The sequence below is a fragment of the Pezoporus occidentalis genome, unplaced genomic scaffold, assembly GCF_034315485.1.
Source record: "Pezoporus occidentalis ecotype Australia unplaced genomic scaffold, CSIRO_AGI_Poc_V1 ctg169, whole genome shotgun sequence".
Classification (NCBI taxonomy): domain Eukaryota; kingdom Metazoa; phylum Chordata; class Aves; order Psittaciformes; family Psittacidae; genus Pezoporus; species Pezoporus occidentalis.
The window spans coordinates 1,800,117-1,824,694 of record NW_026913521.1 but is presented as its reverse complement, the minus strand read 5'-3'; the positions used below and the strand labels follow the sequence as shown (position 1 = coordinate 1,824,694).

Here is a 24,578-nt window from a genome sequence, read left to right as displayed (position 1 = left end):
TGGAAAGGAAAATATGGCACACACCAAATGTCTGTGTGCATGACATGTGCAAGCAATGAAAAATAGATTTACTCAACCAGGTTAAATCAATGAATTAGCTCTATGCTTGAAGAAAAAGCTATCATTAAAGGCCGTGCTATTCAGCAGCTCACTTTACATCTGAGAAAACTCTGCAAAAATCCTCTTGCATTATCCCTAGCCTTATAGATTTTTCCTTTTCATCTACAGCTCAGAGTGGGGATTACCCATTAAGGTGCAGTGGCCAAATCACATTCAATCTATTCCCTGTTAAAATAAGGAAAAGCTTCAGTCTTTCCTGTCCTCTTCCATCTCATTCCCATCCTCTACCCAACTTTCAATAGGTGCCCAAGTCCTGAATGCCAAGAGGAAATGCAGGATGATATACAAATAATAAGACTCAATGCCCTGTCATATAGGCTGCATTCTACTTCTTTAGCACCAAAGAACAAGAGTTCATTTAAAATCATCTGCTTCTAAACCCAGTATGATACAGTTGGCAATCACCAGTCACTCAGCACTGACCAATCTGGACCTGCACAGGTTCCATATTTCACTCCTCCTTTTGTGAACAAGGATGTTGCTCTAACGGTGACAGCAGCACTGGCAGGTTGGTAGCAGAACATCTGGGCTCAACCAGACTGCTAAAACATCTGCAGCAGTTCACATCTGGCCACCCCAATGCTTGACCCAGCAGCACCAGCTCAAGCACATGTGCTCAGTGAGGGATCAAGGGACCAAGCTCTGAGCTGTGCCAGATCTGCCTCTTCCCTCTGCCTGGCACTCCGGTGGGACCGTAACAAAGGGGAGTTAAACAGAGGAGTCAGTAAGTTCAGCTGGGGTGAGGTAACAGAAGCAATAGAAGACTAAAGAAATACCTTCACAGGCAGGTGAAGCACAAAACCAGGCAACTAAAATGCTTTTGCTTTGCCCACACTGGAGTTTTTATAGAAACGTGTTTGCTTTTTCTCAACTGCAGAAGTCAGACAGTAAACATCTGCTCGTTCTGCAGGCTCTCTCCCACAATGTTTTGATTTAGGTATTTTCCTGTAATGTTTGCAACTTAAACACATCCGAATTGTGCCAAGGCTCCTGGAACAGTAACAGGGATTGCAGTTATTAGAAAAGCGAAAAGTTAATAAACACAAAGTCATTAAAACAAACTTACAAGAACCCTGGCATCACTCTGAATCATTCCAAAGCAGAAGAGCTGAAATTACCTTAAAAGCATCTTTCCCATAAACTAAAATGGCCTCCCTTTCGGCACACGAACTAGTGAAGTATCTTGACCCTTTGGACATAATAATCTTCCTTCTGGACACCCACACGTCTATTACAACATCAACATATAGACATTATCAACAGTTGCTTCCAGAAGTTAGTGAGCTGTTGTATTCCCAGTGCTATTTATCCTGCTGCCCTATTAATTCTACTTATTTGTGTTAGGATTTCAGAACAAGTCATTTATGGCTTACTGGGAATTATAAAAACCTCGTGTAATTGGGATTCTGATTTAGTTATCAATACAAGTAGACATGCTGCATTAAGAAAAAGATAAAGCCATAAAGCAGGGTTTGCATTATTTGCAGATGCTCTGAGTAAAAGAACATTAAAGAAAAGCTGCAAAGATTTTTATTAATGCTTTAGATGACTTAGAATAAAAAGTCACTTAATCATAACATTGTAAACAAGGAAGTTCTACAGAAGTATTTAAAAATATCCGAAATTGTTTCAGGAGCCCCATTGATTTGAATTAGGCAGCTGCATAATCACAGGGGCTGCAATTTTAATGAATATTCCAACAGGAAATGTAGAGCTGATTATATATATCAAAACAGGAAAGATCCAAATGCTGCAGCTCCTCATTTTTCGCCTTGTTTTATTACCTTCATGTGCATATCCAAACCAACTCCAGAACTAACACAGAACTTACCTTGATGGGCCCTGTCCCTGCTCCCAATGCTTCTGGCTGCAGCTCTGATCTCCCTGTCTTGCTACATGTCATTAGGCACAGCACTTAAAGAAATAATTAGTGATTCAATCACATTTTATACTGGATCAAGTGACTGGAAACTTCAATGCTGTGCTGCAGCTTTCCCTTAACATACTTTAGGGCATGTTATATATACTTAATTAGATAATGTTTATACAGTGCTTTGAAGAAATAAAGAACTCTGGAAGGGCTAGGTCGTGTTTCCAGAAAGCAAAAGAGCAGTGTTGAGACAGCAAAGGCACAGAGAGAGAGCAAAGCTCTGAGAGACCAAACACCACCTTGTTTTCAGAAAGGAAAAAGTATGTCAGCAGCTTCCAGCATCAGGGTACTAAGAAAGAAATCCAAGTTGTAAAACATGGGATGCTGCAAAGGCACTTAAATGACAATGTTGTCACTGTCAAAGTGGGACTAGAGGTAACATAGTCAGAAAGGCAGCAGTACCTCTACAGAGGAAAAACTTTGCATATACACAAGCACAAGGCATTGATTATTACTCTGTTAAGGCAATTTGCAAGATAAAGATTTGGACAGTTGTAAGCCTTGAGGATGTGCTCTGCTCCTGTGAACACTCTTATTCATTAGAGTGGGAACTAATGGAATAAAAGCATCTTGCTCCCTATTATTCTGCAGTGAGGGAAACAGGGATTTCTGCTAATGATAGGGAGCTTTGTTGGCTGCATGCTAAAATACTGAAATACATGGCAAAATAGAGAGATGTGCTCCCCACAAAAGTCCTCCTACCAGAAACAGGGGACAGTGCGTGGTGTGGCACCGAGAACAAGCACCGAAGAGATGCAGATCACGAAGGGAGGGTGAAGGCCACATCCTCCTGTGGATCAGGATGTGGCAGCACACCAGTCCTCACAGAGGGCTTCTGATCCAAACCTCTATTAAAAGAATTTGGAGAGCAATAAGCAAGCTGTAACTAAATCCACTCAGAATGGCAATGAAGCAGTGATGGTGCAGTGAGCCACTCGCCTCCCTACAGGGCCAGCGGCAGAGAGAGTGCTCCAAAGAGTTTCCAATGAGTGATGAAAGCAAACAATGTATGCAGGGAGCTTTAAAAGTGATTGCAAAGAGAGCCTTGAGCTTCTGCTCTGTGAGGTTTTTTTCCCTTTCTTATTTGCCTGTAACTAAGTTACATGATTTCTTTGCAAGTCTAATTAAGCAGTTAATTGATGATGGTGCCCTTTAGCATCTGGCATTTAAGATTAAGTAAATAATGAAGAAAAGTGCATGCAGCACCCAGCAATAATTAAACACAGCAAGGGTTTGTTCCCCACCCTCCCTCATTTTAACCTGTTACATAGAAATCGCTGAGGATGACTGTCTTTAATAGCCTCAAATACACTTACACATCATATAATGATACTCCACAACAGTATTTTTCCTCTTAGAGATGGTGGATAGTAGGGTGTATCTTTGATTTCTTCACTGCCACACCTCTACCCAACTGAAGAGCACATTAAATGGATCTTCATGGAAATGCATTTTTGAATCCAGGAGTGTGAGTGTTGGGATCATGCATTAACGGTTTGTGGTCAAATTGCTCCCTTTCTCATGTCCCATGTTGGAATTCCTTCCCAATGGTCCATACAACGTTATCCCTGCATTTCCTGCAGACTATGGAAATGCAAGAAAAAAACTGATTTAAATCTAATCTAATTTTTATGATGAGGGGGGTGGGGCATTAGAACAGGTTGCCCAGGGAGGTGGCAGATGCCGCATCCCTGGAAACATTCAAGGCCAGGTTGGACAGGACTTTGAGCTGAAAATGTTCCTGCCCATGGCAGGGGGTTGGACTAGATGACCTTTAAAGGTCCCTTCCAACCCAAACTATTCTATTATTCTATGATTTCTCACATGTCGAGCACTGCACTGAGTGTTTGCAGTCTGATATTTCCCCAGAACATCACACAGTAGGCCCTGGACTTGAGTTATAAGACCCCAAAACTTCCACTGTAAGAAACCATGAAACAGCTATGGCAGACACAGCTTCTGCAGCTCCCCCAACAAGCCCACTTAGGAGCACCAGTCCCTGCCTTCCACTCCAGCAGGTTAACACGAGGCAGACTGCCTCTCCATCCAGAACTGATTTAAACTAACAACAGCATGAGAGGATTTTAGTTCTTCCCGAGCTGCCTGACGGCAGGAACTGCTTCCCAAAGATGAGTACCATAGCCTCTTTAGACTCTGCAAGCAAGAAAAGCCAGTGTGGAGACTCACGCCCACCTCCCATGGGTGCTGTGAGTCTTAATTAGTATCTCTAGCATGCCCAGAGACCTTTGGACAGAGGGTGCTACAGAAGTGGAAAACATTATCATCATTATGCCTGCTACCACAAGTGCTGGCATTCAGGGCAGAGACTTCACAGCAGATGGTGAAGTCGCTAGCACGGCTGGCTGCAGTTATAATTTCCCTCATCACAGCCTCTCCTTGCTGGAGCAGGCTTCACCTCTTGATGTCTAAAGAGCCAAAGAGAACCTGTGCTGACAAGCCTGCATCCTGCCGGTCAGTATTGCTGACACATTCAAACCAGCACTCAAATCACTAGAAGGTAAATCATCCAAGGGACTTTCTAATTAAAAAGAGCTTCACTTTCATGGCAACGCTTTCTCCTGCCTGTCACAGCCAGCCCTCCCCTGAATTCTAATCATTAAAGGGAAACAACAAAGATTTAGTCAGCTTTTGTTAAGTGTCAAATATTCCCACTCTAAACCATGAGCAAAACAAGGAGAGACATTTTATTGCTCTCCGAGCAACTTTATAACTTCTTAAACACTACTTCTGTACCTCCTGCTAATTGCTCATTTGCCCTGGTTTTATGGAACAGCCTGGCTCACTCCACCTTTGACAGAGGAGAGCAGCAGTGTCTAACAGGCTGCACTAAGTGGGATATGATATGCCTAGTTCTAATTTTTATCCTTATTTATTTCTAACTGCTGGGGTTAGCAACCTAGGACTCAGAGTTACCTGAGGCGTAACTAAGATGCCATTAGCTTTAAATCTGTTCCCAAGTGCTGCAAGCAGCCTCTCCATTTGGCTTAGCATATCACCTTGCAGAATGAAGACATTTGCATACCTGCAGAATGTCCCTATTCTGCTTCAAACTTTTCATTTCACCAAAATCTTCCTATGACTCCAGAATACAAGCTCAGGGTAATGCTCCCCTCCTCTTTCTGTGGGGTTTTCAGGTTCTAAAATGTGAAGGATCCTACAGTAGAAAGAACTGGTTTGAAATGGAAGTGAAGAGTAATCTCCACTACTCCTTACAGCACTACAGGAGCCCAAATGCATTCTGCAGGGAGCTTGCAAACGCATCAGCACATCTACAGAGGAAGGGACATGAGCGTGGAAACAACCTGACCAGGACTTACTGCAAATGGTGGCTGATGATGAAAACGCCTTTAGCCCACATCTGCGAGGCACATCCAACAGCCCCACTTCTATCTTGGGATTGATTTTTATCGCTTTTGTATAACAGAAGCTTCCCCTCGCCTAAATTCTGCCTCGTTTCAGGGAAGTCATCGCAATATGGCAGGCTAAAAAGGGAATCACATGCCGTCGTCATTATCAGCCTATTCAGAAACCCTTTGCTGAATCTTTCAGATTGCCTTTGATGCCACTAGTGGTGAGGTTTTTGATGACACATCCAGTCTGTAGCGAAGGTAGGTGCTGCTGCTGCTGCCTCCAGCCCTTCCTTATGGAAGTCTCTGATCCATTTAACTTAAATACTTCTGCTGCTGCCTGTGATGGTGTCTGATCATCGCAGAAGGTAACTTTACAAAGTTGCATTCCTCCCCAACAACCCACCATGCTGCAGTACTCCAACAGACCTTCTATGCAGTACAGGCAGAAACACACTTAAGCCAGCCACAGAAACGGCAATTCGTGAATCTGATTTCAACCACCTTTTCATCTGTCTGGTTTTCATCCATTTTTCATCCATTGAGCTGGAGCTGGCTGTATGTAAGGATTATATAATTACAATGGAGGCTGGATTGACGTGCTGCTCTCTAACTGGAGATTATGCCAGATAACCTGGCACTGAAATGGAGAAAATGTGGAAACACTGAAACAGAGAGTGAAGACTCCCTCAGCTGCTGTGACTACATAAACCACACCAGGCAGCTTTAGTTTAGTTTAAATAATGTATTGCTCCTGGATACTAAGAAATCCCTGATGGACAGGCATGATATTCCCCTGCGTTTTAAGTTTTGCTACGATTTAACCCCATTGCTTTCACCTCCTTGGCACAAAATCACACCAAAAGCATGAGATAACTGCACCAAAGCCAGCACCATGAAGCACGCTGCCATCTCCTTACTGACCTGCGCCATGCTGGGAGCGCATCATGCTTCAGCTGCTGTAATGTCCACTGCTGGATTCCCAAGGGGATTGCAAGGTGATGGCTTTTTCCCCAGACAAGCTGAGAGGGTCTTTCACCTTTTTATTTAGGATACCATGTGATCAGTAACCACTGGACAAGCTGCCTGAACTGCATGGACATTAGCAAACCAAGTCAATAGGCGTGAAGATGCTAAGAGAGGCTTCTCTCTCTCCCTATTGACATTTGTATGTCAGCACCACATTCTAAAGGCTATCACAACATTATCACATCACGGTACTGATGTCAGTGCCATGATTAAGATGGCAAGCGTCTGCTTTTATACGCTGATTGCTTTCCAAATAAATGTTCTCCATTCCAAATAAATCCACTATGGATTAACATTTCTCCTTCTTGCCTAGAATGTATGTGATGACAAAAGCCTGCTTGACCATTTTTCAGCACTTCACCAGTTTTCTTTTCCTCATCAGGAAGAGAAGTGTATCCATTAGTTAACCTTTTCAGAAACATTCTTTTTGTAGTCTAATTCAAAGGAGGAGTATAAAAAACTTGTCAGGCTTGGCGTGTGAATAGGTTTTTGTGAGCACAGGGAACAAGCATTCAGATATCAGAACATCAGCATGGGGAGATAAGGGTAGCTGTATACGTGCTTATCTGAATGCAAGATCAGGACTGTGAAACCAGCACAAACACCAAGGACGCAATCCATATATTGATGTACTTCTTGGTGGGACTCGTGCATTTGTGTGAATTTGCAATTAAATAAAGCCTATTCCTTAAAAAGAAGACAAGAAGTTAAGGATATAATTCACAGTCTATTGAGATCAATGGGATTTTTTTTCCACTGCATTTGAATATTGCTCCATCTCCCTCCCTCCCAGCACGTCTACTAGAATATTGAGGAAGAAATTACCTGGAATTCGTTTGTACTAGTTTTAAACAGACTAAGAAATTCTCAGTTCTTTTAGTCTGCTTTCTAACCCAGCAAACCCAAAGCTCTCCTCCCTTCCATTACTAACACTTCCTGTATTTTAATCCACGTTAGTTTCATACCAAATAAAGTCATTGAAAACATACAAATACATGTGGGTGACAAATGAACTGATGCAGGAAACATAACTTTGAATCTCCTGACTTTTATGCAATTAAAATATCAACTTAATTGTTGGATCCGTGTAGCTTCTCTCATTTTAATATGTAAATTAGTCTCTATTACTCTATAGCTCAAAGAATGTGTTACTCGGCTTACTTGATTAGGCTGGGAATTGCTGGTCCTGCTGTCACGATGTTTACACTTTAGTGACAACTTTGCACATCAAATTCACATAATGCGGTGTCATCAACTTACTCATCAAATATAAACTTCTTAAATACAGCCGCTGCTCTAGAATATTGAAACAGCCTTATTTTGCCTCATTTACAGCCCCTAAATAATCAGAGCAAGGGAAAAGGAAAACAAATGGGAACCTAGCTGGAAAACAGTATTTCCCAGGAAAAAACAGCTTCTCCCAGAGACAGAGCAGTAAATGAGAAACAGCCCATGCAAAAGGTTATCCTTTGGCTTCTGAATTTTATTTGGATGTTGCCCCTTTAAAATGTGGGATGAGCAGACGTACTTTATTTCTCAGTAGACATACTCTATTTCTCAGCCTCTACATATTCATGCCACCTGATTTGGCATTCAGTGTTAAGGAGTCTCTATTTACTCTGGGAAGGCAGTCCCATTTCAGCTCCCAGCCACGTATACTTACCTGGAAACTGAAATGAGGACTCCAGAGAAAAACAGCAAACTCAGTGATTTTTGTCCCATTATGAACCCACCAGAACAAGAATACTGCCACCTTGGATAGTATTGAAAGGGAAAGTGCCAGTAAGTCCAGTATTTTCCCATTACTGTTATTTTTCCTGAATCTAATAAACAACCCCAACCAGGGAACATCCACCTTGCCAGCACAAAGCTTTTCAAGACATCTCTGGTAACCTTGACACCCCTTGCAAAGTTCCTTGAGTAGATTTCCACTACTCTCTACTGTTCACCAAGGCACCAAGCTTTAATTTCCAGGAGAAACAATACATTGACGAGATGCAGAGCAGAGATCTGAGGCTCTCCCCTGCTGGAGTGCTCTACCACGCTGGCAGCCTGGTTTCTCTAATGTCAGGGAAACCGTGTCAGCCTGAATTTGAGACATCAGCACAAGCCTTTCTTCTCAATCCTGCTGATGAATGAAAGAGCATTTTCAATTGTGTACATCCAGAGGCCTTGTGGCACGTGGATCCTAATCAAAAGCTGCTCTGTGATGCAAACTACTGTAAAAGGCAGCTCATATCACAACCCTGCAGGATCCAAAGGGCAGCTGCATTTCCTTCCCTTCATGGGAAATGCTGGACTGGAGAGATCTAGCAAGAGCATTCTGACTGCTACATAGCCACCAAGAAGGCAATAACCAAATAACAAGAGCTTGACTCAAATACCCAAGCAGGAGAACACAACTCAAACTCTATCAAGACCCATAAAACTCAATAGCCATTGGCTTGTCTCTGCTTGATAAAGAAACCATTAGCGCAGAGGGATAGAGAAGAACCTGAGGGATGTAGAAGAACTACGGGTGTAAAGGCTGCTATCTGCAATATGGCAGTTTCCATTTGGTAGAAATCTGATGGTGTTTTATAGGGATTTGGGGGGTGGGAAGAGGTTAAAACACAGGAGAGAAAAGGTATGGGTCCTTCCAATGCCCATTGACTTCTCTCCTTGCAAAGGCTCTGAACTTCCCCTGGTTAGTAATGAAGGAGCACAGCTACTTCTGGGGGGTTACTTCTGGTAGAGAGAACAATTCTTTCTCCTGGTTGCTTTGTGTTTCACTCACCTATTGATGGGCTGTGAACTAGAAACCAAAGTCAGCAGGCTTAAAAATATTGTTTCTATCACTAGTTCTCCTCCAAAGCCACACACAGAGTAAGCCAGGAGGAGAGGGAATATCCCCTGTCAGCCCAGGTTTCTCCCAGAAAGGTCCTAGAAGTTACCTCAAACCATCCCATCTACCTCAGCAAAGGTCACCTCTTCCTTCTCACTAACATCATGACTGTACCGCATCAGTACCGAATAAGGAAGATGCACCCGCCTTGGAAACAGGCAGCCTTCTTCTCAGCAGTATCCTCTTGCAGTACTACTCATTTCCATTACAGCCAGATTCAAGGCAGGATCTCTAAGCCCAGAGACCCTTCCCTTAGAAGCCTCCTTCCTCATAGTGCAACAGAAACCACTGTAGATGTTCTCATAGTCCAGCGTTTAAATGGTCCCCCTCATCACATATATCTTTTTTATTTCCTTTCCCATGTCCTTCTTCCTCACAACTTTACTATTTCTTTCTTGGTAAAGTGGCTTTATTTTTTCTGGAGCACGGTTTCTGCTGCTACTACATATTTTGTGATCAACTTCTACACAGTGCCTAGAAAGAGGGTAGGAGATGCTTTAAATAAAAGCCCTCGTAGGAATCACTGGAGCTATGGAAGTATTATGCAGGTTCACAGGCTGCCTCTTACAAAAGCAGAAATACGCAGGCCTCTAGTAACTCCACACGTGAATTGAGTGGAAAATTGGGACCAGGAAGAAATTCTGCAGCTCTTCTGCTCTTTGTGAAGGCTAAATACAGTCTGGACTGTAACCTTTGACTGACACCAAGTTTTACACATTCGGTAGCTACAACAGAACTACGTTACAGGATTTATTACAAACCCCTGGCTCCCTGGACAGCAGACAGAGGCTGGAAGCGCTGGCAGTGCCTCACTGACACCTCACATCCCTGCTTCACAAGAAGCTGCCTCCTCAGGGGTTTGTTCGGTCAGTGACTGCTGTCTGCCCGCTCCTGTCCTGCCCGCTCGCAGCACACAGATTAAGTTTGCTCGGGGGCAAGTCTCTGGGTGTTTAATGGATTCATGGCATGCTGCCACAGGCAGGGCATGCTGTTTTCAATGTATTCAGTGCTGCATGACTTCATAGCTGCGCTATCTCCAAAAAAACTTGGGAATCTATCTGGATGACAAACGTTACATATGATAAAAGCAATCTTTTTTAACTTCTAAGCACTTCTTTCAGCCTTCTTGAGGTACTACACTTTTATTCAAGACAGGAAACCTGGTTCTTTATAGGTGGCTGTGCTGACTTCAGTAGTGCAAAGCATTTACCATCAAAGGCCACACCGATGCTGAATCAGAACATACGAAGGCTTCAAGGCATTTCCCCCTTGTGTCTAGACTGTCCAAATCTATTGACACCATTGTAAAGTAAAAAGGGTTTTACAGACTTTGCCCACCAACTACTGGAACACTGCCAATACTGAAGCACAGGAGGTCCCAACTTGGTTATAGCCTTTCAGGAAAACTGGTATATTTAGTAGCCTCACCTGCAGTGCTGGGCTGGGCCAAAGGGATATGGATGATAAGGAAGGAAATGAGAGTAAGCTCTATTTAAACTACCAGCTTATTCCCAGTCTTAATATACTGGGTCCCAGACTGGTCTAAATGTCTTGCAGTAGAGAAACCAGCAGCATAAAGCCAATAATGATAACTAGCAGGGAGGTGAGGCATTGCCCCAGGGAGGCTCTGCTCTTCAGCTGCACAGTCAGCAAAGGAAGGCAGGCAGGCTCCAAGCAGCTCAGGCAAAGCAGCTCCTGAGGACTGGTGCTAAATAACCCTCATCCTGTGTGCTACTTTCCATGGCCTTTGTGCTTTGCAAATTAAACCGATTCAACATTTCTGATCCAGCTAGCAGTAAGGAATGATTTCTTCCCCCATCAAGAACATGTGGCCGTCTCTGGAGTGAGAGAGGACAGAACTTCATCAGTACACAGCAAAACACCAGAGGCAAAGACAAGTTCTTTGTAAACTTCAGAGGAAATTGGGATATGCAGAAAGCAATTACTTTACTGAAATCAGGCAGGGAACAAAGGCCAACATCCTGTTCTTACCAAACGTCCCTTAACATTTGAAGACAGCAAATGCCCTGGAGCTTCACTCTGTGCCTCTTCAGAAAGAAGGCAATTCCTTTAGACAAACTGGAGGGGACTTGGCATGTCAAACATCATGGAAAGAAATGTCACCTAATGAATCCTTCCCATGCTTTAGGAAGAGGTTTTACATGACTGAAGAACAGCTGCCCTCTATGCGTTCACCTGGCCCAACCTTGTTTGACCAGCAAGATGCTGAGAGCCACAGGCACAAGGTGAGAGATGGATGCTGTGCTTCCATGTGTGCATCTACCAACAACTAAGGTCACACAAAAATCCTCCATCAGGTGGACTCAGGTTCCATTTGCAGGTGCAGCCCTCATCATGTGTGGATTTCCTATACACAGATGGTAGGAAGCACCAAGGCTTCCAAGCACCAACAGCTCAGCCAACTGTGGATGGAGAACAGCAACTTCTAAACTCCATCTGCTCCTTTTTTGTCGCCTTCTGTACTCAGAAACACATTCACCAGAAGCACAAGCATACCAGGACAGTGACAAATTTTACCATCTCTGGCTTGTCATTTCAACAAGATTATATTATTTTAATATTAATTCATTACCCCATTTAAGTCCAATTAATTACATTTTTACAAGGCCCTGACATGGCAGCGATGCTGGAGACAGCCTCTGCTGAACAGCAGATGTAGCATCCCTGCTGGGGTCGAACACCTGCCCTGCAACCAGATTCCCTAGACCTTCATCAAGGACCCCCTTTTCCTACTTGGCCCTAACAAGGGAAAAAGAACACACTGAGATGGATCAATAGTTTTCCTTTTTGGTGGGACTATGTTCAGGGAAATAGTTCACTTCCAAAATTTCTCTACAGATGGTTGAAATCGGCGTTGATCTCCCCATCTTCCTTCCTGGTAGGGGTGCCAGCCTGTCTCCCAACAGAAAGAATATTAAAAGCACTTTTCCTCTTGCTCACGGGGAGAGGCTGCATGAAAGAAGGGAATGCTCCACTGTGCCTATGGGATAGCAATAAATCATGAGAGCTCATGGAATTTGCATTAGAGTTCTTTAGTCAGGAACCAGCTTCCATGGGTCATGCGTTCCTCTCTTCAAATACACCATATTTAAGATGAGAAGACAAATGGAAATAATCATTACCTGAAGCATTCTCATTTCTACCTACGCTTAGCCACAATACACACATCATTACTTCTGTCAGCTCCCTATGAGCTGCCACCTACCTATTTGCTTGCAACTAAGCCTGAACTCCATCTCTAGCAGTGCCAGAAAAGAAAAATCTAGAGGTCTACTAGGACCATACAAGACAAAAAAAGGGAGACGTAAACAGAAATGGCCTGGAGAGAAATAGAGAAAACCTGGAAAAGCTATGGAGCTGGAAGAAAAAAGCAGAAGATGCAGCCTGAATACAGAGGAGGGAGAGTGGTGGTTTGTGTATGTGAAGAGTACAGGGAAGAGAAATGCAGAACTGGAGCAGATTCCCAGTCTGGGCAGTGATACCTTTCCAAAGCTGTTACAATCTGCATCCCTGTTCCAGACACTCGGAGCCTCTCCACAGACGGCAGCCTGACTTTGGAGCACCCTGCTCGTACACAGCCCACACCTGGGCAGCCACAGGGAGAGACACAAAGCCCTCATGAAGTCACAGCCCATTCCTGTACTGAGGCTGCCACAAATCTGCCCCGTCAACAGCACACAACCCCACGTGCAAGTTTCTACTTGGCAAAAAGAGGGCATGCTGTTACAGCTCACATCATTCAAACCTCTGCTCTGCAATAACCCTGCTACCTGCTTTAACAGAGACTATTACAGCATAAATGAGAGGAAAGGACCACTGAATTATATGGCAAGTTGCCAGGATGTGCTGCAGCCGCCAGCGGTTATGCTCAAAGAGATTTAAAGTCCAGCATAACCTTGATTTTTAATAGAGTCACATTTAATGAGCTTTAACATCCACAGTAATCATTTCCTTATTACCTATCCAGGAGTCTGAACCATGATCAGAAAAAACGTGCTGCATTCCAGTCCAATGAATTTAACACTGGCCAACACATTAGTATCAAAACCATCAACATCATTGTCCTTAATGCTTTTCTTTGGTTGGTCTAATTCTCTGAACCTTAAGCATCATTGCTGCAGATCACATAAGCTTGTTGAACACAGCAAACCTGCCTGGCTAGAGGCCACCCAAATCCCTCACCTCTGCCAAAAAGCCCTTTAGGCTATATGGCAAAATAGGACAGTAAAAGCTTACATTTACCTTTATAGTCAAAAGGCAAAATGCAAACTTACATATGACCTTTGTTGTCTTCCCAGCTTTTATCCATACTCTTCCTACTGTGCCCTCAGCCCCCCTTCATCCTATTCAACTCTGACAGAAGAGACCTCCCACCTCAGAAGCTCAGAGAACTGAATTTGCCTCTTGCGTGTGTCATACAAATGAAATGGATAAACAGACATATGGGTATTGCAGCTGACAGAAAGGGGTGCAAGAAAAATTCCAATTCTTGTTATTTTTGCATAGAAACAGCTTCACAAACCTCACTGGAACCTGCTCCCTCATTATACACAATAAACCTGCCTCCCCAAGGCAGTCAATTGCACAGTGACAAACAGAGTAGATGGAGTTTCTGCCACATGCTCCCCACTTCACACCTTGGAAATAGACTAAAATGGAAAGCATATGGCAGCCATTCCTGTGGGCAGAGCTGTTGAGATCCTAAGAAAACAGTGAAAGCTGGATCTTCCATTTCTTATCCAGAGGGAGAAGACAGTGGAAATTTCCTGGCCATGCAAATCCATGGTCTTAAACCACAGGAACAGCTGTGGCATCCACACTGCAGATGCTGCATGAGTTAAGCAGGCTAGAGTCAATGCAAAAACAGATGCAGCTTGCATGGTGCACTTGATGAGCTGTCCCCTAACACACCAGGAGCTCTGCCCTGCCCAGTACATCTGGCTTTCATCTGGCTAATTCAATGCCGTTAACCTTGCAGTCAGTGCCGTAACGTCCTCAGCATCTCCTGAACATCCTGGTATACATGGTCTTCATCCTCCAACCATACTGATATATACTCCCCCAGCAGAAAGGAGGGTTTAAGACTGTTTATGGCAATGTTCCCTGTGCATGACAGTGATGTACAAAAGTACATAAAATATAAGAAAAAAACTCAAGATCTTTCCATATAGCCTGGCTTACTATACATATGCCCTGATCTTTACTATACATATGCCCTGGTCTTAAAGGGCTCATAGGGCTCATCCACGCTTCACTCCCAGCTCTTTTTCCCGTTTTGTTTACATGAATCACTTCCATATGCACTCACAGGCACTCCAAGAACGTAAAGGGCCCTCCTGTGACTTTGATAAATGACACTGAAATATTTCCCACTCCACTAGGCTCTGCAGCCGATCTCTCCCATTCGAGTTGGTGACCAGAGGTCAGAATGATGTAGCATGGGACTGGGGCAAAATGAAACAAACAGCGTCACATATATGAGAGGCTAGAACACCCTGGAACTCGGTGAGCTGTTTGTTTTCCTGTCAGAATCAAAGGCAGAAGAGAAAACAGCTTTAAAAATGCATCCCTTATGAGCTAATGACAAACCTGGTAACATCCCAGCACAGCAGCACCTCACAAACAACTAAAAGCAACTGCGTGAAAGGCAGCAGAATAATAATTCTGAATAACAAATCACAGGAGGCACATGTGAGAAGTGCATTCCCCCAGATGAAATGCTCTAATTACTGTGGATGATACCCCAGAGGTTCATTCCTCAGCAGCAGAGACACAGAGCTGACTTCACCTCTGCATCCTCCCTGACCAGCGCTCTCCTCCCTGGGCTCGAGGGGCACTGTCAGCCCTCTGGATCTGCAGCATTCATTAGATATGCCAGGTACTCGGGGGCATAACAACAGACAAGGGCATTAGGCAGCAGCATCTGCTGTAATTTAAAAAGCAGTGCGTGTCAAATTCAAATTGCAATGCAAGAACCACCCCCAAGAACTGCTCCAGTCTCTGTGGGGTCTCAGACTGGAAGCTCCTATGGACAGTCTTCCTTACATATATGTGTAGTGTTTAATGCTTATGCACTTGTTAGAGCATCCACTAACAACAGTGACAAACTGTCATCGCACCTCTAACATCCAAACAGCTCTTCACTTTATAAACCACCCCATCTACACTTCTCACCATAGTATTTTTAAGGCTATATAGCACCATAATCCACTGTGAGATGCGGGAACAAACCCATCCTTAGCAGTAATAAAGTACCCTTGTTTGATCAATGGGAAAAGCAAGCTACTTTCAGAGAATTTTGATGCCATAACAGTGAAAGATACCTTCTTCTGGGTATATTCCTTAAACCAGCCATTTTGTGGATCCCAAATCTCCTTTGAGTGGAGCTCTGCCCTCCTGGCCCCATCAGAGGAGGATCCTGACCTCTGGCCACTGACTGTGTACATGCTGCAGAAACACCACAGGTTGGCTCCACACAGACATTTGGCTCTCCTTATTTTTAATCTTTTCTAACAAAACTGTTTTGAGGGCAAGGTACATGTGGAAGAGTCACAGCAGCAAGATCTCTTGGGCTCTGCAGCATGACTCAAGTCTGCCTGGTGCCCGCACAGAGGGGTGATAGGTCACGCTTTCTTGATATCCTTACCTTGATTTACAGAGTCTGGGAGCATGTCTGGAGGTGCTGACTTTGGGGTAAAAAGTCTCATTCAGGTATGTGAAGGGAAGACAGAATATACTGGAGGAGAGCCACAAATTCTGTGCCATGTATTTAGCTCAGTGAAAGATGTACTCTACTTTCATGGAGTATTGAATGTAGCTGTGATTAATGGGGCACATATACACTGATAAACAATATTAATTTGTTTTAAGCCAGGTCTGAAAAGAGTTCAACCACTTGCTTCCCTGCAGCTATGAAAGTTATTTCCTGCTGTCTGTACTACCTCAAAGGCTAAACCAGCCCTGAAAGGAAGGCAATATTTCCCTTTACTCCATCAGCAGCACCAGGCTATGAAGGCTGTTGCATTGGCATTTCATTTATCATGAGCAAATGATATGAATTATCATTATTTATCCTTACCACCTATCCTCTGTCGCAAACTGCCACAGGATTGCCACCACATTTACTCTCTCCTGCATCAACCCAGTATTTTTTCATTTCCCTTATAACTGTTCCATCAAGCACACTGTCTGCAATGTCTCCATCTGCTTTTGCAGACAGCTCCTTTGGCAGTACGCATGAATAAGTGCATCTTCACAACCAGAAGCCAGCAGCCTACCTGCAATTTCTTGTGATGACTGTAAACTCCCAAGTCCTTCCAGATTCTCAGGGATGGAACCACCTCCTTCAAGCACCCTCACTGTCTCCTTCAGCCTTTCATATGCCTCCTGGAGCTGCTGGTGCTCCTCCTTGCGCTGCTGCATGGCCAAGCTCGCTGGATTCATGCTGAAATGAAGAATTTTGGTTTTGCTGGGGTCATAGTCACCCTGTGTGGAAGAAACAACAGAAGCAGATTCAGTAACTGGTCCAACTAGACAGCAGTAAATATATAGACAGCAGTAGCCTGGTGAACATAAAGAAGGACTGCAGAGCCCTGGGAGAGCTGGTTAGGGGCTCTGGAGCTCAGACTGTCTTTTCGTCAATTCTCCAGGACACAGGGGAGGAGCCCAAAAAGGCTAGGAGGATTGCCCAGGTTAATAAATGGTTAGAAGGGTGGTGCCATAGTCAGCGGTTTGGGTGTCTTGAACACAGGACCCAAGTTAGTAGGCCAGGTCTACTGAGGGCTGATGGAGCTGGTCTAAGGGGAAGAGCGGTTTTGGTAGGAGGCTTGCCAGACTGGTCAAGGAGGCTTTAAACTAGATGTGTTGGGGGAGGGGGGCATCATTCCATCCCAACACTCCCAGTCGGTTGTCAGCACCTATAAGAAATGCTCGGAGCACTGTAGAGATATCCCAGCCGCTCCAGCCAATGAGCCGGCTTCAGCTGGAGCTCGGCTCAGATGCCTCTATACAAACGCCCGTAGCATGGGGAACAACCAAGAGGAATTAGAGATGTGTGCACATCTACGGGGGTATAACAGGCATCACAGAAACATGGTGTGACGGCTCCTATGACTGGAGTGTTGGAATGGAAGGTTACAGGCTCTTTAGAAGAGACAGTCCCTGCAGGCGGGGAGGGAGAGTTGCCCTTTATGTTATAGGGATAGGCTGGAGAGTATGGAACTGTCTGGGGACAGGTGAGCAGTCCACAGAGTTTGTGGGTCAGGGTTAAAGGGAAAATAGCTATGGGAGACATTACTGTGGGGATCTGTTACAGACTGCCTGATCAAGGAGACCCTGCGGATGAAGCACTCTACAGACAGATAGGAACAGCCTCATGCTCACAGGCCCTTGTTCTCATGGGGGACTTCAACCACCCTGACATCTGTTGGAAGGACGGTACGGCCCGGCACAAGCAATCCAGGAGGTTCCTCGACTGTGTGGAAGACAACTTCTTTCTGCAAGTAACAGAGGAGCCAATAAGGAGAGGTGCCGTGCTTGACCTTGTGCTCACCAACAGGGAAGGGCTTGTTGGAAATGTGACTCTCCAGGGCAGCCTTGGATGCAGCGATCACGAGATGGTCAAACTTGAGATCCTCAGGACAGTGAGAAGAGCGTGCAGCAAGCTCACTGCCCTGAACTTCAAGAGAGCAGACTTTGGCCTCTTCAGGAACCTGCTTAGGAAGGTTCCATGGGATACAGTCCTAGAGGGCAGAGGGGCCCAAGACTGTTGGTTGATATTCAAGGATCACCTGCTACAAGCTCAGGAGTGTTGCATCCCAACCAGAAGGAAGTGCAGCAGGAGGGCCAGGAGACCTCCCTGGATGGATAAGGAGCTCCTCAGGAAACTTCGAAGGGAAAAAGAGAGTTATAAAAGGTAGAAGCAAGGACAGGAGGCCTGGGAAGAATACAGGGATGTTGTCCAGGAAGCTAGGGAGCTAAGGCCCAGTTAGAATTAAATTTGGCTAGGGTTGTGAAAGATAACAGGAAGGGATTCTGTAGGTACGCAGTGAATAAAAGACAGACTAGGGACAATGTGGGCCCCCTCAGGAAGCTCTCAGGAGAACTGGCTACACTGGATTTGGAGAAGGCTGAGGTTCTGAATGACTTCTTTGCCTCAGTCTTCACTGGCAAAGGCTCTGACCACACCACCCAAGTCCTGGAAGGCAGACACAGGGACTGTGAGAATGAAGATCTTGGGCCCACTGTAGGAAAGGATCTGGTTCGAGACCATCTTAAGAACCTGAACATGCACAAGTCCACGGGACCTGATGAAATCCATGCATGGGTCCTGAAGGAGCTGGCAAATGAAGTTGCTAAGCCGCTGGCAATCGTATTTGAGAAATCATGGCAGTCAGGTGAAGTTCCTGATGACTGGAAAAAGGGAAATATAACCCCCATTTTCAAGAAGGGGAAAATGGATGACCCAGGGAATTACAGACCAGTCACTCTCACCTCTGTGCCTGGCAAAATCTTAGAGCAGGTTCTCCTGGAAGGCATGCTAAGGCACATGAAAAACAACAAGGTGCTTGGTGACAGCCAGCATGGCTTCACTAAGGGGAAATCCTGCCTGACCAATTTGGTGGCCTTCTATGATGGGGCTACAGAACTGATGGACAGGGGTAGAGCAGTTGATGTCATCTACCTGGACTTGTGTAAAGCATTCGACACTGTCCCACACAACATCCTTGTCTCTAAATTGGAGAGACATCAATTTGATGGATGGACCACTCGGTGGATAAAGAACTGGCTGGATGGCTGCACACAAAGAGTTGTGGTCAATGGCTCAGTGTCCGGCTGGAGACCAGTAGCGAGTGGTGTCCCTCAGGGATGGGTGTTGGGACAGGTCTTGTTCAACATCTTTGTTGCTGACATGGACAGTGGGATTGAGTGCGCCCTCAGCAAGTTTGCTGATGACACCAAGCTGTGTGGTTCAGTTGATACCCTGGAGGGAAGGAATGCCATCCAGAGGGACCTTGACACACTTGTGAGGTGGGCTGATGGGCTGATGCCAACCTCATGAAGTTTAACCATGCCAAGTACAAGGTCCTACACCTGAGTCAGAACAATCCCAGGCACAGCTACAGATTCAGAGCAGCCCTGTGGAGAAGGACTTAGGGGTGGTGGTCGATGAGAAAATGAACATGAGCCGGCTTCAGTGTGCGCTTGCAGCCCAGAAACCAACCGTATCCTGGGCTGCATCAAAAGGATCGTGACCAGCAGGTCGAAGGAGGTGATCCTGCCCCTCTACTCTGCTCTTGTGAGACCTCACCTGGAGCATTGTGTGCAGTTCTGGTGTCCTCAACATAAAAAGGACATGGAACTGTTGGAACAAGTGCAGAGGAGGCCACGAGGATGATCAGGGACTGGAGCACCTCCCGTATGAAGATAGGATGAGCAAGTTGGGGCTGTTCAGCCTGGAGCAGAGAAGGCTGCGTGGAGACCTCATAGCAGCCTTGCAGTATCTGAAGGGGGCTGACAAGGATGCTGGGGAGGGACTCTTCATTAGGGACTGTAGTGATAGGACATTGGGTAATGGGTTCAGACTTAAACAGGGGAAGTTTAGATTGGATCTAAGGAAGTTTTTTACTGTCAGGGTGGTGAGGCACTGGAATGGGTTGCCCAGGGAAGTTGTGAATGCTCCATCCCTGGCAGTGTTCAAGACCAGGTTGGACAGAGCCTTGGGTGCCATGGTTTACTGTGAGGTGTTCCTGCCCATGGCAGGGGGGTTGGAACTGGATGATCTTAAGATCCTTTCCAACCCTAACTATTCTATACGATTCTAACCTGTGCCACTCTTTGTATGAAGACAGAAAGTGTTACAGCAGAAAACGGGACATTCATGCAGTGACAATGTTTTATTCCAGGAGTTGAAGCCAGCCAAACCCAGTATTGCTTCTCATGCTCTTGCTACTCTTTCTAAAAAAGAAACCGGCCAAAAACCACCACCAAAACCCCCACTCAGCAGAGCTTGCTCCCTTGCTGCCACCTCCACAGTTAAATTTACCTCCAGAAATGAAATTTTATAGCTGCATTTTACACCTCTTGATAGCAGGAGATGATAACGAGCACACAGATACACCCTTCAACTACAGCAGGACACCCAGTACTAGCCTAATTTATTACAAGCCAGCAACATCCAATGGTAGAGTCATTAGCAAGTTGCATCAGCTCATCCCAAGCAAGTGAGCACATAGTGAATGTGAATTTGATGCTCTTTTCTCAGAGGTGAGTTGTATTTATAGCAGTTTAAATAGTCAGTCAAGTCCTATGCTAGCAAATTAATATTCGTTCAAAGTGAGAGGAAAACACTGATGTTACATTTATGATTTCAGAGAGACAATTTCCATATAAACCACAGGAAGCCTCACGACCACAGAAGCAGTAAAGCTTGTGCTAATGTTGGCTTCCACGGCACCGTGCCCAGTGAAACCCAGCAGCACCGCCTGCGGAAAAAGGTATTTTATATGGTAATACTTTGCCTTCAATTAAATCTCAGGACCTAAAGTGATTTGTAAACATTAATTAACTATCAAGAGCAGCAGGAGGTGGGTATTATCCCAATTTTATCATTTCATTTTCATTAAAGATGTGCTAGAACTTTATGTGGGTTGTTTTGTCATGCAAACCAAAGCAGAGCCTGAGCAACCGCATCCGGACTTGTTGGTCGTTGCTGGGAAGAGACCCCAGGAAGATCCCATTCCCAACATCTTTTAGGGAAAACGCTCTGTCCGCATTGTGTAAAGCACCTCTGCCTACAGTGGGAGGGAACTGCCTGACAGCAGACACAGCACTGGTTCAAACATGGGTTTGGCAAGGTTCACAGACAACAGCTCCACAACTGAACCCTGCCAAGGGAGGGTGGGGGTTCATTCTCCAGCATCTCTGGCTGCTGGGAGAGGGCTGTGGAATGTGTGGAGTCTCCCAAAAGAGATCTTCCATCACTGTGGCCAGAGATGCCCTTACGGGCTGCATGGACATTGGGTAAGGACAGCTGGGTGCCTTTGGATGTTCACATGCAATGTTTGCTACATCTCACAAGTGTTCCAGTGCTCTCCTTCTGGAACCATACTGAAATTCTCCTTTAAAACCTCCCTTTCCAGTTAGCCAGGCAGCAAGCAGCAGGAAGAGGTGTCCTCACCCGCAGAGATGCAGGCTGTTGTGTTAAAAGTAGAGACATTCGGCACAAAATCAACCCCCCTCCTTGTGATGCAGCCAGTCCTCAGAGATCAGAGGGGCTGGGGGTGGCCAGCTTTAATTTCTGATTAGAACCAATTTGGCATGATACATCTGGTTGTGTTCAGTAAGAACTGCTATGGAATGTGCCTAGAAACCAGCAGATGCTCTCGCTGTTGTGTTTCCCAAAGGCAAAAAAAAAGGGGGTGGGAGTGGGGGTACAGTTATTCCCCCTAACTACACTGAGAAATCACTATGTTGTGAGAAACTGGGAGAAATCAGCTTAACCACTCAGGTCCATGGTGGTGGAAGAGGCAGTCACTACTTCATGGTGTAAGCACAAGTTAAAAACAAAGGGAGTGCATATCTGTGTATGTCCCAGGCCAAGAGGGGGTTGGAGGCACCCCTTACCACAGGAAGACACAGGGACCCCCAGTGGGCTGCCTTGGTCCAGGTAGCTCACTCCAGGGAACTTGGGAAAGTCAGGCATGGAAACGTTGGATACCCTGCCTAGCTGTCTGCATTCCCCACAGTCACAGTACATGGTCTTCCAGCCCTGAGCCATATACCAAGCAGGTAATGCACATTCTCGTACTGCCCATGCCTTGTGGTGCTCAGGAGACCTTAAGGAACACCTTGGGGGCCAGTGCTATTTTGCAATCCCATAGCAATGGGCTTTTGTGACCTCATTTCCACAGGAAGGTTGAGACAAGCAACCTGGACCTGACAGACAGGGCATTAGGACCAAGAAAAGAAATAATCCCACTGACAGCCTTGGCCAAGAGAAATTTAGGAGAGAACTGAAGGACTGGGACTGATGTTGAACAGAGGGAGCATGAAGACAGCTGTAACACCAGCTTATTAGATATATTCTCCCCAGCAACACAGTGGCATTTACAAGCCTGTTTCTGCACCCAGCTATCTAAATTCTTGTGCTACTTGCATTTCAGGAGTCTCCCAGACAGGTCAGGGCACTCCTCACTCTTGTGTTTGCCTTTCAAGGGAAGATATTCAACCCCGAAGTTTTTGATGGGTTTTACACTGGCTGGCAAATGATGCCCTGAAAATCAGAGCTGCACAACCATGTACCACGGTATTTCTGACAAGCCATGAAGCTCTGGCCCCATCTCCCTCACTGGCTGCAGCACCAAGGTCAGGCAGGGATCACTTTTACTTGGTGCAGCTCCATCCTGCACCATCACAGCAGGCGCTCACGCAAGGCATGAGGCAGCAGAAGGATCTGAGTGTGGAGGAAAGCCATGCAAACCTGGAGCCTGCTGCTGCCTTCTTGCCAGGGCTGCTTTAACCCGCACTGCACTAGGCTGTTTATTTTGCAGGTTATTTACTCCTTTAAAACACCTCTCTGGCCTTTCTATAAAGCCCTGCCATGAAGCTGCATTGCTCTGGCTATTATAGCTCTTTCAGTCCATTTATCCTCTCCTTTTATATAACACACCTCCTTGAAAAATCAGGCTCTAAACCTCACCACTAAGACTCAGTCTTATTTTCAGGACTCACCAATGCTCCTGAGCACGTCAGTCTGTAGCTAAACTGAGACAGGAGATTCTCTTAAAAGCTCACTGTAAGACGAAGGCTGTTGCAGAATCCATCTCATTTAACATTTCTGGGAGATCACTAACATACTTTCTATGCCACTCACATATTTGGGCTAGGGGCAGTAGCTCTCTCTTTATTCTACACAGCACACATCAAACCAGTACATTTCTCCCTACAGCTAAAATATTAGTGCTGCTGGTTTATAGTATAGAAACATGTAAAAGAAACCAAGTGAGACAGGGATCCTGGCATGAGAGATCCTGTACAAACAACTCCACAACAAACTACCATCTAAAAGCCCAAAAAGAGACAATAAAGGCTGATGGTATGAGGATGATCAGGGACTGGAGCACCTCCTGTATGAAGGCAGGCTGAGAAAGTTGGGGCTGTTCAGCCTGGAGAAGAGAAGGCTGCGTGGAGACCTCATAGCAGCCTGCCAGTATCTGAAGGGGGCCTATAAGGATGCTGGGGAGGGACTCATCATTAGGGACTGTAGTGACAGGACAAGGGATGATGGGTTTAAACTTAAACAGAGAAAGTTCAGGTTGGATATAAGGAAGAAGTTCTTTACTGTGACAGTGGTGAGGCACTGGAATGGGTTGCCAAAGGAAGCTGTGAATGCTCCATCCCTGGCAGTGTTCAAGGCCAGGCTGGGCAGAGCCTTGGGTGCCATGGTTTAGTGTGAGGTGTCTCTGCCCATGGCAGGGAGGTTGGAACTGGATGATCTTAAGGTCCTTTCCAACCCAAACCATTCTATGATTCTATGTGAGGGGAGCAGAGGTACGGAAAGATGCAGTCTCCAGTTCAAGGCTCTGGGAAATTTATTGCCATCCTACGGATTTCCAAATAGATGCAGGAAGCTTTCCATGGAAACGGTGCAGACCAGAGCCAGTTTCTGATGGAAGGGAACAGTTGCAGGTGTATGGGATACCAGACGTCCAAAACAGAATCACAACTTCAATTATTTGGAGTGTCCTTCCAAGTTTCTGAAGGTTGGGAGTGACTTTGGTTGGCTCTAGGAAGAGTCATGGCTGGAAAGCAGCATTCAAATCTCACTAGCATTTGAAGGAAAGGAAACCCTAATGCTGGTAAGAAACCAGGGACTGGAGAAAGCAAACAATGTTCTCCTGCAATCCCTTTAGCTCTGGAAAACACAAATAGCTGCTTTTCTCTGTCAGCTGCTCTTCCCTCCACAATAAATTAAGTCTTATCAGAATTCTGTCCTTTCAGCTCTGCAACAGAAGCCTGGAAAATGGTGTTTTGGACGCTGGGTGAGAAGTTCTAAACCAGATTTGCCCATTTAGAAAATCATTTCTAATCTGGGGCTACTGATGAGGAAGACCAAATGCCACCAAACAGAGGCATTTGAAAGGAGGGGTATAGAAGAGGTGGCCACGCTCTTTGAACAGGAGCTGGTGCAACCGTCCAGGAGCAGATCCAGATGCTGCTTCTGTGT

General features: G+C 45.4%; 1 protein-coding gene and 1 long non-coding RNA gene across 6 annotated transcripts in view; one reads left to right on the top strand and one right to left on the bottom strand.

Annotated features, from left to right (window-relative positions):
• MAD1L1 (mitotic arrest deficient 1 like 1) overlaps positions 1-24,578 on the bottom strand; it is a 368,957-nt gene that overhangs the window by 106,473 nt on the left and 237,906 nt on the right. For all 4 annotated transcript variants that reach the window (XR_009963812.1, XM_062613593.1, XM_062613591.1 and 1 more), the window contains exon 16: positions 16,630-16,837. Coding sequence is in view for 3 of the 4 variants with exons in the window: in XM_062613593.1 (XP_062469577.1) it covers positions 16,630-16,837 (208 nt within the window). In the remaining variant the exon portion in view is untranslated. The remainder of the gene's footprint in view (positions 1-16,629; positions 16,838-24,578) is intronic.
• LOC134161071 (uncharacterized) lies at positions 15,719-24,484 on the top strand. Of its 2 annotated transcripts, none has more exons than XR_009963818.1 (3): positions 15,719-15,816; positions 16,011-16,063; positions 24,353-24,484. It is a non-coding gene; the product is annotated as an uncharacterized LOC134161071 (long non-coding RNA). The 2 variants fall into 2 exon arrangements; XR_009963817.1 differs by lacking the exon at positions 24,353-24,484 and adding an exon at positions 16,568-16,706.